General features: G+C 43.7%; 2 protein-coding genes across 2 annotated transcripts; both read right to left on the reverse strand.

The window, feature by feature from the left end:
* Positions 1–2,909: 2,909 nt before the first annotated feature.
* On the reverse strand, positions 2,910–3,896 carry LOC131458692 (olfactory receptor 8G17-like). The gene has a single exon (XM_058627895.1). The coding sequence runs from the start codon at positions 3,894–3,896 to the stop codon at positions 2,910–2,912; it is 987 nt and encodes a 328-aa protein (XP_058483878.1).
* Positions 3,897–4,283: 387 nt separating this feature from the next.
* LOC131458693 (olfactory receptor 2A12-like) lies at positions 4,284–14,443 on the reverse strand. The gene is made up of 2 exons (XM_058627896.1): positions 13,832–14,443; positions 4,284–4,649 (listed from the first exon to the last, which is right to left on the reverse strand). Exons 1-2 carry the CDS (start codon positions 14,441–14,443, stop codon positions 4,284–4,286), a joined length of 978 nt encoding a protein of 325 aa, XP_058483879.1.
* Between the last annotated feature and the right edge of the window lie 394 nt (positions 14,444–14,837).

The following is a 14,837-nucleotide window of genomic DNA, read 5'->3' on the forward strand; positions in this document are numbered from 1 at the left end:
ATAATACCGATGCAATCCAAACTGCTTATGTATCACTGGAACAGAAGTTATACTGGCAACCATGCTGTGGTCAAGCATGTTCTGATTTGGTGCTGGACTAAGGCAGAAAAGAAGCAAAAAGTCTGTGTTTAGTTTCTGAGTCTGAATCTCAAGGCGCATCCTTGTCAATGTCGACTTTGCTCGAATTAGCTTTTGTTACCTGCAGCATATAGCATTGGTGTGTAGTCTACTAGTAAACTGGAGTGGAGAGTTTCACTGTTTACTTTGGGAGCTCCGTATGTATGAGAACCACCATCTTGAAGTAAACAGTGTTGTGTTCGCTGGCGTTATGAAACCACACAAGACGGCAGTTTCTTCTCTGCAGATGTTTCCACAATAGATACTGTATAGTGTCATAGAACTCTGAGTGTCCACACACAAAAAGTATATGTGTCCCCCTCCATTATGAGCCGAGTCTGGTCGCTGGCAAGTATGTGACATCATCTGGAGGATCTCAACGGTGACTGCGCTGCCTGGCTGCTCGGCTGATGCCAAAATCGCGTCTGTGCATTGACTTTGTATGTAAACAAAGATTTTAGCTTCCAACCTGTACAAAGTCCCTTTTCTCCACTACGTGCAGGTGTAGAATCTTCCTGTGTCTAACAGGGCACCGGTATCATTCCCATTAACTAGGACAGGGGAAGTTTGTAACCTTCTCACCAAGCCTGTACCCCCCTCTTCTGGTCGCAGGACACAGCTATGGCTTGAATGAGTTGGCATTCTATTAGGACATTAGGGTTTAAAAGGCTTCACCTCAGACACCTCTCTGGGCCTGACTGGGGTAAAAATATTTTGGGCAGACATCCTAATAGGCTTGCTTGTCTTTGGACCACTCTCAAAAACCTCAGACCTACCTTGTGCCACAGGCATTGGATGGAATACAACTCAAAAGATCTTGTTGCTCCACCTAGCTACATGAAGTTCTCCACCTGCTCTGCCGCCCTCTGGCCATCCTGAGGGTTGTGCTTCATGGGGGGTCATCAGGTGGGCACCCTCCTTCTCTGGTGTTTTGATGACAGGCCCACAACACCACCAGAAAGCTCACTGGCAACACCTGGTGTCCCAGCTGTGCCCTCCTCAGCTCTCCTTGGCACAGTCCTGTCTGTGCCAAAGAGGCTATTTTGGAGCCCAGGTGGCGTCTCTCCTCTTCACCCAGAGTCATCAGCTTGCCTGTTCAGCTGCATGTGAGAGGGCTTTGATGGCTTGGCATTGGGCTTGGCCTCGAATTCCCAAGTCCTTAAGCAGCCTGATCGTTGCTTGTCCCACAAAGCCTCTGCAGCCGACTTCCACTGGGCAAACCTTGGTTTTCTAGCCACAGTCAATTAAGAGTGACCAATTTACCTAATCCCCATAGTGCATATTTTTAGACTGTGGACGGGAGCCCGGAGAACCCAGAGACATCCCATGCACACACGCCAAGAATATGCCAACTCCATGCAGTAAGGCCCTTGTTCCAACACGGGCTCGAACCCGGGTCGTTTATCGAAAGTTATTTACAAAAGAGGAATAAGCTAAATAGAAGTAGTCTTGGAGAACTCCACTAGATAGGAACAGTGGACTGATAGAGGGTGAGAGTGCCGAGGTGGATCCAAGTGCAGGGGAGGGGGTAAGGTAATTGCTAGGGCAGAAGATGCTCTTGGAAGAGCTGGGTTTTCAAGAGCTTCTTCAAGGTGGATGCCCCTGATCTGGTAACATTCAGTAGGTCATTCCACCAGCGTGGAACGACACATGAAAAGAGTCTGGATTGTTGTGTGTGTGGTTTTGGCACCGCCAAACTACAATCCTTTGATGAACAGAGTAGTCGAGGGGTAACATAAGCCTTTAGGCTTTTAAGTAGGTGGGAGGAGACCCATGAAGCACTTTGTAGACTAGCATCAGTGATTTGAATTTGACATGTGCCCTTTCAGGCTGATTGAAGACCAGGCACGCTGCAGCGCTCTGGACCATCGGTAGCAGTTTCACAGCACAGGTCAGGAGGCATGTGAGCAGAGCGTTGCAATAGTCAAGATGGGAGATGATTATCATGTTAAGTCACTTTTTAGCTCAGTAATGAGGCTTAGTATCTTTAATATGTTACTGTAGAATGCATTGATGCAGCATATTATCACTGTTTTGTACGCAGCTATGAAGCTTTCAACACATTTTATAAAACAATGTGTGTGTAAATGTTGCAGTGTATAACTATTTATTGAAAATAAATGTCTGTTAGATTTAAACATTGTCAAAATTATTTCACACTAATCTGTCAGCTCCATACAATTCTCACTGTGTTTCTCAGTCTTACGGTGTTTAGATCTCCCTCAGTCAGGTATGATGGCATGTCTTGACAGAGCTTTACAGATGAACGACACAACATACGAATGATATTGCATACCTGACAGAACCATAATAATAATAATAATAATAAGCCACAAAATGGTGTCAGTAACCATCAAAAAAACATTTGATCAGCATATATCTTTCATGTTTATTCATTCAAAATTGAATGACACTACAAATACAAAATCACCTTTTTGTAAATCTTAAATCATGAAATATATTCCAAGTGGACTGCATGAAGAGACTTTAACAGAACAACTGAAATAGTTTGCTGTATCTAATGTAACTGCAGTCATCATACAAACACAGGAGGTACAAATAAAATTGGTTAGCAGAAAAGTGGTCCTATGACTGTGTTGTACATACCATACATTTCAACATTGATCTTTTCAAGTGTTAGCTGAGCAATATTAACAAAAAATACCATGTATGATCTGATTCATATCAAAACATTAGTAGTAAATTATTTAAAATAGTAAATGCATTATTGGTTTTACTAATTCACTGTTACTCTTTATACTGTTTATGTTTGTATAAATAGACAGATATTGTCATCTAATCAGTACTTTCCTCAGGGTAATCTTGGATTGTTTTGTGATCTTTAAAAGCTTTCTCAGTGATGTTTTTATTTCTTGTGTCTGCAGAACATAAACAATTGGGTTCAACATGGGAGGAAATACAGAGGTCAGAGAAAGGTTAATAATCCTGCCATTTGGATGAATATTTCTTCCCAAGGTAAATGTGATTAATATTGGAATGAAATAGATGGCCACCAGTGAAATATGACCTGTACAGGTTTTAAGGGCCTTCACTCTTTCCTGAGCTGTTGCCACTCTAGTCAAAGCAATGACAATACACACATAAGTACCCAAGATGAAACTCAACGGAAGCCAAAGATGAATAACTATTACAAATAAAATATAGACACTTGTGGGTGTTATGTCATTGCAAGCCTGTCTGTATATCTGACCATGGTCACAGAAATAGCTGTTAACAACCACAGAAGACTTACAGAAGGACAGTCTTGTGAGGAGGCCGACTAACAGGAGAGTAAAAAAAATGGCAAAGAGCCAAAAAAAAGCAATCAAAGAAAACATGAACCTGTGAGTCACTCTCACTTGATAGTGCAGTGGGTAAGTAATAGCAATCAGTCTGTCATAGGAGAGTGCAATCAGATTAAGAACCTGCATTGACAGGGTGACATAGCAGAAGAAAAGGAATGTCAAGCAGTCGCTGTAGGATATGTGGTTATTGTTAAACAGGAAGAGGTCAAGGACCTTTGGCACCAAAGCAGTGGTACCAAACAGGTCTGTAAAGGCCAGGTTAAAAACTACTATATATTTTGGAGTCCACAGATTATGATCCAAGTAAATTACAGTCATCACAACTGTGTTTCCCACCACTGAAATAATGTAAACAAAAAAGAGAAAGATATAGTAATACATGACATTAGGTATTCCAATGAATCCACTTATTATAAAATATGCAGGACGCACAAAGGTGATGTTTTTGCCAAGAGCGGAGTTGAATAAGTCCATTGTTAAATTCTTGTCAGTGTTCAAATCTCCAACGCGCAACGACAGATGTGGAGAACACCAATGTGTGCTGTTAAAAAGTTAGTCTGCTTCTCTCTTGCTCCGTTTTAAAGAAGACATGACAAGCTCATCTGTTTGTGACAGATACGGTGACGGCCTGATCCCTTGAGTCTACATGCAAGCATTATGAAACTCAATTACCGATTGCAGCTGTTTCAGGTATTCAAAGAGGTCATTGTGCACTTTGAAAACACATTTGTTTGTTTTCTTATGGATCACAGGAAGAGTACTAAATTATTTTAAAATCTTGTATTCATCATTGCATCATTGGTTTAACTATTTTACTGTTACTGTTTATACTGCTTACTGTTTATATGTAGAAAGAAATGATCATGTAATCAGTAATTTCCTCACCATTATCTTGGATTGTTTTGTGATTTTTAAAAGCTTTCTCAGTGATGTTTTTATTTCTTGTGTCTGCAGAACATAAACAATTGGGTTTAACATGGGAGGAAATACAGAGGTCAGAGAAAGGTTAATAATCCTGGAATTTGAATGAAGATTTTGCATGGTAGATGAGATTAATACTGGAATGAAATAGATGGCCACCAGTGAAATATGACCTGTGCAGGTTTTAAGGGCCTTCACTCTTTCCTGAGCTGTTGCCACTCTAGTCAAAGCAATGACAATACACACGTAAGTACCCAAGATGAAACACAATGGAAGCCAAAGAAGAATAGTGTGGTACACCTTAATCTGAGTACACTAAGTCACTGGTTATTTTGTTTGAATGTATGTACATAAGTGTTTTGTTTTGTACATCATCTTATTTGTGCCGACAAATAGCTAAATGTCTAACTTAACATGACTAATATTTCACTAATTAATGTGCAAGAATAAGGCTGTAGGAGGAAAGAAAAGAAGGGGGAACCAAAGTGTGGGTATCGGTTTGGCACGGAACTCAAGGTGAGGCGCACCTCCCTCCTCTCCTCAGACTGAGATTCAGAGGAAAAGATGGTTGTTCGCGCTCTCATTGAATCACTCCGTAATTGTCTTTTACCAGGTTGGTACCCATTAAAAAGTATTAAAATTGTGTCCTCCTATACTTTATAGTTGTTGGCGATAACTGTGAGAAGTCTGTTGTTGGATTTCTGTGGTGAAAAACCGGGTTATAGAGCCATGTTTATAATCGCGAGTGAGCGAAAATGCCGCGAACGGCCATTGTAGTGTGTGTGTGTGTGTGTGACTGTGAATGTGTAACTTGCTGAGCTGGTGTTCCTATTCCCTGGTATGATTTATTTAATTGTTAATTTAGAGAGTTAAACTTGACATAGTCAGTCATAGTTTTATGTTTGGTTTGTGTTTGAAAATGTATTTTAAATAGAACGGTTCTCCCTATGTGTATTTAGTTTCAAGTCACTTGTACAAAGGTAATTTAAATATTTAGTTAAAACCAAAGATGGTTTATTTACAGTAAATGGATAGAAAGGGCAGATTCCTTTCGTTGATACAAATTATATATTTGTTGGGTATTGTTCATAAAGAGATGGTTTATTTCTGTGTATGTGAAAGCTGCTTAAACCGTTGATGTGGGAAATGCAGATACAACTGTAAAGATTTGTGATGATTTGAACCAACAAATGGATATTGAAACTGAAACAGAATTGCACAAGGGAATGTTTATTGTTTAGGAAATATTTAATTTTGAAGTTTGTAATAAAGAGACTGAGATTCAGAGGAAAAGATGGTTGTTCGCGCTCTCATTGAATCACTCCGTAATTGTCTTTTACCAGGTTGGCCAGAGAGCAAGACTCCATGAATAAATATCTTTTGTTGCATTAGTTTCACTAAGTTTGAAACGTGTAACAAATTGTGGGGGCTCGTCCGGGATCTCTCCTCATCACAATCATCGGAGGAGCAGATCCAGAGATACCAGAACCGCACGATCCAGGTGACTAGACGCTACGAAAGGCCAGGAGTCAACCCGTGGGTGTCCAAGGAGGGAGACCAAGGAGAAAAGGGATCTTCACCTCGCTTAGGAGCCGCATCGCTGATCCTGAGGCCAACGCACTTTAGTCACTGGTGAGCCGCATTGCAGATCCTGAGGCCAGCGCACGCTTATCATCCGAGGGCTACACCGCTGACCCTGAGAACATCGCACACCAGCATCTGAAGATCTGATCTGTGATCGAGAGGTCAACACGCACACACTCTACGCACATATTTACTACACTGTTGATTTACTGAACTGAAACACTACAAGGTGACGTCAGAATCACACACCATGTCAGCAGTACGCAAACAATTAGTATGGAACATCAAGAAACAGCTATTCAGACTCTCGAGCAACGACATCTATCAGATTGCAAAAGACATTGCAACTGATGACCAGCATGAAGAAGGGCTAGACCCGAATGATGAAGAAGGTTGCATGGAGTATGTGGTCTCTTACATGCAGTCCGACACATTACTAGGGCTTGAGGATGAAGGTATGAGTCAGTTGCTGGCTCTAAATGATTTAATATGTAAAGTAGTAAATGCTGATGTTCCTGTTAATGGTAATGATGGTAACACACATGTTACACCCAGTCACAGTCCATCCACTACAGTCTCAAACACTGGCACACAACCTCATTCTCACACCAACAGCACAGTTATGCGACCACAACACCACACTAACACTCATACCAACACAACGATACAGTCAGTAGAAGATTTGAGACAAGTATATGAAGACCTGGGCGAGAAACTTCGACGATGTGAATCCACTGTGACCCCACCAGTCACAACTTACCGCCGCCAAGATGAGTCAGAGTCATACTATGTGCCACAAACGATCCCAGAGAGACAAGTAGCTCTGAAGGATCTTCCCTACCTGCAGCGCAGGGACTTCAAAGTACATGGTGGTCAGGTTGGAGATCAGAATTCTGATTTAAATTACAACAATATCAGTAAACAAATCGACGAGGGAATGAAAGAGGGTTTCGCAGAGGCAGAGGTTGTCAGAGGGGTGTTGAGGATCATCAAGCCAGGGGCTTTTAAGGATATGCTTATAAACAAAGATTTGATTACAGTGTCTGAACTCAAAGGCTTCCTCAGGTCCCATCTTGGTGAGAAAGCAACGACTGAGATGTTCCAGGAGTTGATGTGCGCCAGGCAGTCAGACCAGGAAACACCCCAGCAGTTTCTGTACCGAATGATTGGGCTCAAACAGAAGATTCTTTTCCAGTCCCGACAGACCAGTACAGACATTTCATATGATCCAAACACCATCCAAGAAGTTTTCCTCCATACTATTTATCAGGGGTTGGGGACAAAACATGCTGACCTCCGGCAGAGATTGAGGCCTCTAATTTCCAATAGCCAAGTCACAGATGAAGAAATTGTTCACCAGGTCATGAAGATAATAAGTGACGAGAATGAGCACCAGCGAAGGCTTGGTCAAACCTCCCGACAAAAGGTAACACAAGCGCACAGTGCCAAGGTTGAGACGGGAGATTGTAAACAGGATACAGGGGCAGATAATAAAAATCTCCAGACAATACAACAGCTCAGTACTCAGGTGGAGAACCTGACACACCTGGTGACCACTTTGATTGATCAGCAGACAACAAACACCCGAGTGCCTCATCCTCTAACTATACCAGCCCACATTCAGTCACACCTTCCCTCTCAACTACCACCCAGCAGATCTCTCCAACCACAACTGAAACAGCCCGCCGTCCAGGCAAGAGGTAGAACAGCGCGCTGTCCAAAATGCACTGAGCAGAATCTACAGGAGTGTAACCACTGCTTTGCATGTGGAGAAGCAGGACACAGAGCAGTAGGATGTTTGAAACGAGGCAAGGTGCAGGGAAACGGAGCTCGGTCTTTGTGGAGGGACACTCAGAGACCGGTGAACAGTTTCAGTCCCAGACAGTAGGCTACACTCCCAATCAAACAATAAAGCACCCCAAGCAGAACAAACAACATAAGCCACACACACTTACCTGTCAGAGTGCTATCACCTGCAAGGCACCTCTAGTTGGAAAGAAAAGTCTGTTGAAATGTTTGATTGGTGGTTATCCAGCAACAGTTCTGTTTGATTCCGGCTCGCAAGTGAGCATAATTGACCAAGAGTGGACCGACGCTCACATCCCCAATTACACTGTGAGACCTCTTTCCGAGCTTTTAGAGGGAGAATTTGGCGTCTATGCAGTCACTGGCCATGCCATTCCGTACAGAGGGTGGGTTGAGCTCACTGTCAATCTTGCAGGGAATGACGACCCCAATCTCACCATACAGGCCCCTTTCCTGGTCAGCCAGCTGGCACTGCCCCAGCCCCTTCTTGGAGCCAATGTACTGGAGGAGATTATCAGAAGGAAGGAGTCTTCTGGTGATGCCATTGCAACAGTTATCAGCCTTCTCCGCAGTGCATTTGGAATAGAGGAAGAACAGGTGGAGGCCATTGTGAGTCTCATCCAGATTCCACCTAGGACATACTGTGATCCAGTCACAATAAGAGTGGGCAAGGATCATGCTATCATTCCCCCTGGTAGGACAGTTCATGTATGGTGTAGGGTACCCCCAAACTTCGACACTTCTGACCCCCTTGTTCTATATGAGCCTGCTGAGGAAAGTGTTGCTTTAGGACAGTTGAGTGTAGGAGAAGGACTCTTGGGGATCAACAACAACCGACGACCTTATGTTAAGGTGCCCATCTCCAACCACTCAAAACACGAGGTCACCCTGCCAAAAAGGACCTCTCTGGGCACCATCCAACATGTCATCAAGGTTCTGGAAACGAAGGCGCCAGAGTTACATCAGGCTGGCTCCACACCAAGAAAGATGACTGCAGTCGAGGTTGATGGCATCACTTCTGTCAGTACCTCTCCACCCGAGGCCTGGCTTCCTCCTGTTGAAATCAGTCACCTGAGTCCTGAACAACAACTGGTGGTGAAAGAAGTGCTATACGAGGAATGTGGCGCGTTTGCCCGTAATAGTGACGACATTGGATGCATTCCCTCCCTACAGATGGAGATCAGGACCAAGGACGACATCCCAGTTCAGAGGGCCTACGCATCCATCCCAAAACCACTCTACAGGGAAGTGAAGGAGTATGTCCAGGAGTTGTTGGTCAAAGGGTGGATTGTGAAGTCCCAGTCGCCGTATGCAGCTCCTGTCATCTGTGTAAGGAAGAAAGATGGGTCGTTACGCCTGTGTGTTGATTACCGGCTCCTTAACAACAAAACCGTGCCAGACCGTCACCCTCTTCCCAGAATCCAGGACCTCACTGACTCATTGGGAGGATATGCCTGGTTTTCGATTCTTGATCAAGGGAAAGCATATCATCAAGGCTTTATTGCCGAAGGATCAAGACATCTAACTGCATTCATAACCCCATGGGGGCTCTATGAGTGGGTCCGAATACCGTTTGGATTGTCGAACGCACCAGCAGCGTTTCAAAGGAGCATGGAAGGGATGCTCGACACGCTGAGAGATGAGTGTTGTATCCCTTACCTCGACGATGTGTTGTGCTTCTCCAGATCCTTTGATGAGCATGTGCAGGTGTTGCGCAGAGTGCTCCAAGCCTTGCAACGTCATGGGGTAAAGCTAAAGCCGGAAAAATGCGAGCTCTTCCGCAAGGAGGTCAGGTATGTTGGTCGGTTGGTTTCAGCGGAAGGGGTAAAAATGGACCCCAGAGATCTTGAAGCAGTGCGGGCACTGACACATAAGACACCACAGACAGTTGGGGAAGTCAGGCAGTTGCTAGGATTCCTGAGCTACTATCGTACATACGTGCAGGACTTCTCACGCATAGCCAAGCCCTTGTACGACCTGCTCCAATCAAAGCCTGACACGCTTCAGCCCAAGCCGCCACTGGGAAAAACAAAAGGGCACCAGCAGTCATCCCGAACCACGGTAGAGTGGACTGGACTACACCAACAGATCCTCGAACAGCTTGTGGACCGGCTGACCAAACCCCCGGTACTAGCATACCCCGATTTTACCAGTCCCTTCACACTCCACACTGATGCCTCTCAAAAGGGTCTGGGTGCAGTTCTTTGTCAGAAACAGGACGGGAAGATGAGGGTGATTGGGTATGGGTCACGCACACTAACACCAGCGGAAATGAATTATCACCTACACAGCGGAAAGCTTGAATTCCTGGCGTTGAAGTGGGCAGTCTGTGATAAGTTCCGGGATTATCTGTTCTACGCCCCGCATTTCACAGTCTTCACGGACAACAATCCTCTCACGTACATCCTGAGTACTGCCAAGCTCAACGCTGTGGGTCACCGGTGGGTGGGGCAACTGGCCGATTTCCATTTTGATATCAAATACCGGCCAGGCAAAACCAACATTGATGCCGACACCTTATCACGCTGGCCCCTGGACATCAACACCTTCATGGCTGAGTGCTCGGAAGAGTTATCAGAGGAGGCAGTAAGTGCTGTATGGGAAGGAAGCCGGAGGGCACAACAAGGAGATGTGGCTTGGGTGGCAGCCCTCAACTTAACATCCAATAGTCCACCACACGTTGAGCCTCTGCAAGCAATCAGTCATGATGAGCTGGTAAGAGAACAAAGAAAAGACCACGCAATTGGGAAAGTTATGGAATTAAAGGAAAACAACACACCTCTAACAGAAGACAACAGAAGGAAATTTGATGCACATACAAGGAGGCTGTTAAGAGAGTGGAATAGATTATACATTGATGACGGCCTTCTCTACAGGAAGAGTGCCGGACGACACCAACTGGTCTTGCCTGCCACCTACAAACAAACGGTACTCACCCAGCTACACAACAACATGAGTCATGTTGGTGTTGAAAAAGTTCTGAATCTAGCACGGGAGCGATTCTACTGGCCGTTCATGAAAAATGAAATAGAGGAGTACGTGACCAGGAAGTGCTCTTGCATTAAACTGAAGAAGCCAGCTATACACGACAGGGCACCAATGGGGAGTATTACATCAAACTCACCCCTTGAGCTAGTGTGTATCGACTTTCTGCACCTGGAGGCCTGCAGGGGTGGATGTGAGTATATTTTGGTCGTGATTGATCACTTCACCAGATTCGCGCAAGCTTATGCCACCAGGAACAAGGCTGGTAAGACGGCTGCGGACCGCCTTTTCAATGATTTCATCCCCAGATTTGGATACCCGGCCAAACTCCACCATGACCAAGGTCGAGAGTTCGAGAATGAACTCTTCAAAACTCTGAGACAGTTGGCTGGTGTTGCCCACTCGAGAACCTCTCCGTACCACCCCCAGGGCAATCCTGCAGAAAGACTCAATCGTACACTACTGCAGATGCTCCGAACACTGGGAGAGAAAGAGAAGGAGAACTGGAGGGATTACCTGCCCCATGTTATCCATGCGTATAATTGCACGAAGCACGAGGCCACAGGTTACTCCCCGTACTATTTGTTGTATGGCCGGCACCCTCGCCTACCTGTCGATCTTCTCTTCGGCCTTCTAACAGATGATGGGGGTGAAACCATTGGACCAAAAGGATATGCTGAGAAATGGGCAGGAAAAATGACCGAGGCATATCGAATAGCAAATTCAAACAGCCAGCAGTCCAGCTCAAGAGGAAAGACATTCTACGATAAGAGAAGCAAAGGTGTGGTTCTTCAGCCTGGGGATAGAGTCCTCGTACGCAATCTCAATGAACGTGGGGGCCCTGGAAAGCTAAGACCATACTGGGAGCAGCTTATTTATGTAGTGAGAGAACAGGTTGGGGATAACCCGGTCTACAAAGTAAGCCCTGAGACAGGAGGTCGACCAGTTCGCACTCTGCACAGGAATCTCCTGTTACAAGTGAACGATCTACCTGTAGAGCCTCTCCATAAACCCACCACCAATATAACTGAGTCACAAAAGAGAGATAAGAGAGCTTCAGGCATCTCAAAACCCACAAATCAGACACAGAACACAGATGTAAGTGACTCTGAGGAAGAGGAAGACGTGCCTCATTACTGGTTGCGAATACCGTTGGAGAAACCAAGAGCTGAGGGTAATTTACCTGACAGACATGTTACTTTTGACGTCCAAAACCGATCTGAACAGAATGAGACCTACCTGGCAGAAACAACTCACACGGAACCTGAACAGGAAAGAGAGAATGTAAGAGATGAGGAACAGGGAACATTCAGTGAAGACGAACAAGACCTGGAGCAGCATCAACCTACAATCGTTGAGGAGGAACTGCACACATTCCACGAAGAGAACAGTGTCCCCACAACGCAACACAAACATCAGGTTCCTCTGAGACAGTCCACCAGAGAGAGACGGCCAGGTTGTGTGTTCACTTATCCATCCCTGGGTCAACCAGTTTATCAGCCACGTCCCACTGTGAATGCAGTTAGAATCCAGCCAGTTCAGTGTACTCACCAGTATCTCTGTCCGCCATACTTCCAACCCTTTCAGTCCCCAATCATCGCCCCGTACCCATACCTTCCCATGGTGTATCCAGCCCACTGTTGATGAGATGCCAAGAGAGACAATTGCATACATTCCATACCCACCTGAAGAGGCCTTAATCACCATATACGCTATACATACATCTTATACCTCATACTTACCTGTTTGATCACTCACATATTATATATTTCATACCTGCCCAATTCACACGTGCACCATACATTGCAAATTCACCTGATGAGATCTGAAACATTTCACACTTTATGGGTCTAGAAGGATACATTTATTAAGAGTTTGAATGTGTTTTGAAAAAAATGTATGTTGAAAGTGAAATTATTATATTTTGTGTCCGGAGCCACTTTTATTTGTCAGGGAGTGTGTGGTACACCTTAATCTGAGTACACTAAGTCACTGGTTATTTTGTTTGAATGTATGTACATAAGTGTTTTGTTTTGTACATCATCTTATTTGTGCCGACAAATAGCTAAATGTCTAACTTAACATGACTAATATTTCACTAATTAATGTGCAAGAATAAGGCTGTAGGAGGAAAGAAAAGAAGGGGGAACCAAAGTGTGGGTATCGGTTTGGCACGGAACTCAAGGTGAGGCGCACCTCCCTCCTCTCCTCAGACTGAGATTCAGAGGAAAAGATGGTTGTTCGCGCTCTCATTGAATCACTCCGTAATTGTCTTTTACCAGGTTGGTACCCATTAAAAAGTATTAAAATTGTGTCCTCCTATACTTTATAGTTGTTGGCGATAACTGTGAGAAGTCTGTTGTTGGATTTCTGTGGTGAAAAACCGGGTTATAGAGCCATGTTTATAATCGCGAGTGAGCGAAAATGCCGCGAACGGCCATTGTAGTGTGTGTGTGTGTGTGTGACTGTGAATGTGTAACTTGCTGAGCTGGTGTTCCTATTCCCTGGTATGATTTATTTAATTGTTAATTTAGAGAGTTAAACTTGACATAGTCAGTCATAGTTTTATGTTTGGTTTGTGTTTGAAAATGTATTTTAAATAGAACGGTTCTCCCTATGTGTATTTAGTTTCAAGTCACTTGTACAAAGGTAATTTAAATATTTAGTTAAAACCAAAGATGGTTTATTTACAGTAAATGGATAGAAAGGGCAGATTCCTTTCGTTGATACAAATTATATATTTGTTGGGTATTGTTCATAAAGAGATGGTTTATTTCTGTGTATGTGAAAGCTGCTTAAACCGTTGATGTGGGAAATGCAGATACAACTGTAAAGATTTGTGATGATTTGAACCAACAAATGGATATTGAAACTGAAACAGAATTGCACAAGGGAATGTTTATTGTTTAGGAAATATTTAATTTTGAAGTTTGTAATAAAGAGACTGAGATTCAGAGGAAAAGATGGTTGTTCGCGCTCTCATTGAATCACTCCGTAATTGTCTTTTACCAGGTTGGCCAGAGAGCAAGACTCCATGAATAAATATCTTTTGTTGCATTAGTTTCACTAAGTTTGAAACGTGTAACAATAACATATAGAAATGTAGAAAAGACATGTGAAGGTGTTTTGTCATTGCAAGCCTGTCGGTATATCTGACCATGGTCACAGAAATAGCTGTTAACAACCACAGAAGACTTACAGAAGGACAGTCTTGTGAGGAGGCCGACTGCCGTGAGGCACATAGCAATGGCAAAGAGCCAAAAAGAAGCAATTAAAGAAAACATTAACCTGTGAGTCACTCTCACTTGATAGTGCAGTGGGTACGTAATAGCAATCAGTCTGTCATAGGAGAGTGCAATCAGATTAAGAATCTGCATCATCAGAGTGGCATAGCAGAAGAAAAGGAATGTCAAGCAGTCACTGTAGGATATGCGGTTATTGTTAAACAGGAAGAGGTCAAGGACCTTTGGCACCAAAGCAGTGGTACCAAACAGGTCTACAAAGGCCAGGTTAAAAACTACTATATATTTTGGAGTCCACAGATTATGATCCAAGTAAATGACAGTCATCACAACTGTGTTTCCCACCACTGAAATAATGTAAACAAAAAAGAGAAAGATATAGTAATACATGGCATTAGGTATTCCAATGAATCCACTTATTATAAAATATGCAGGACGCACTAAGGTGATGTTTTTGCCAAGAGCGGAGTTGAATAAGTCCATTGTTAAATTCTTGTCAGTGTTCAAATCTCCAACGCACAAGGACAGATGTGGAGAACACCAATGTGCGCTGTTAAAAAGTGAGTTTGTTTCTCTCTTGCTCCGTTTTATTAAAGTAGACATGACAAGCTCCTCTGTTTGTGACAGATACAGTGACGGCCTGATCCCTTGAGTCTACATGCAAGCGTCACAAAACTCAATTACCGATTACAGCTGTTTCAGGTATTCAAAGAGGTCATTGTGCACTTTGAAAACATGTTTTTGTTTTTCTCGTGGATCACAAGAAGAATAGTACAGTAGTAAAGGACCGTTAACTCTATTTACGTGATAGAAAACATTCTGGACAAAATCAAATATAGACAAGACACACAAATATTAATCATTCAATAGGTTGCCT

The sequence above is a fragment of the Solea solea genome, chromosome 4 (assembly GCF_958295425.1).
Source record: "Solea solea chromosome 4, fSolSol10.1, whole genome shotgun sequence".
NCBI classification, from domain to species: Eukaryota; Metazoa; Chordata; class Actinopteri; order Pleuronectiformes; family Soleidae; genus Solea; species Solea solea.

What these genes read in the sequence shown, in the direction of transcription:
- LOC131458692 (XM_058627895.1), bottom strand. Translation starts at nt 3,896, where the DNA reads ATGGACTTATTCAACTCCGCTCTTGGCAAAAACATCACCTTTGTGCGT.
- LOC131458693 (XM_058627896.1), bottom strand. Translation starts at nt 14,443, where the DNA reads ATGGACTTATTCAACTCCGCTCTTGGCAAAAACATCACCTTAGTGCGT. An exon ending in ATGACAAAACACCTTCACAT is followed by an intron (nt 4,650 to 13,831) that starts GTCTTTTCTACA and finishes TAGTGTACTCAG; the next exon opens with ATTAAGGTGTACCACACTAT.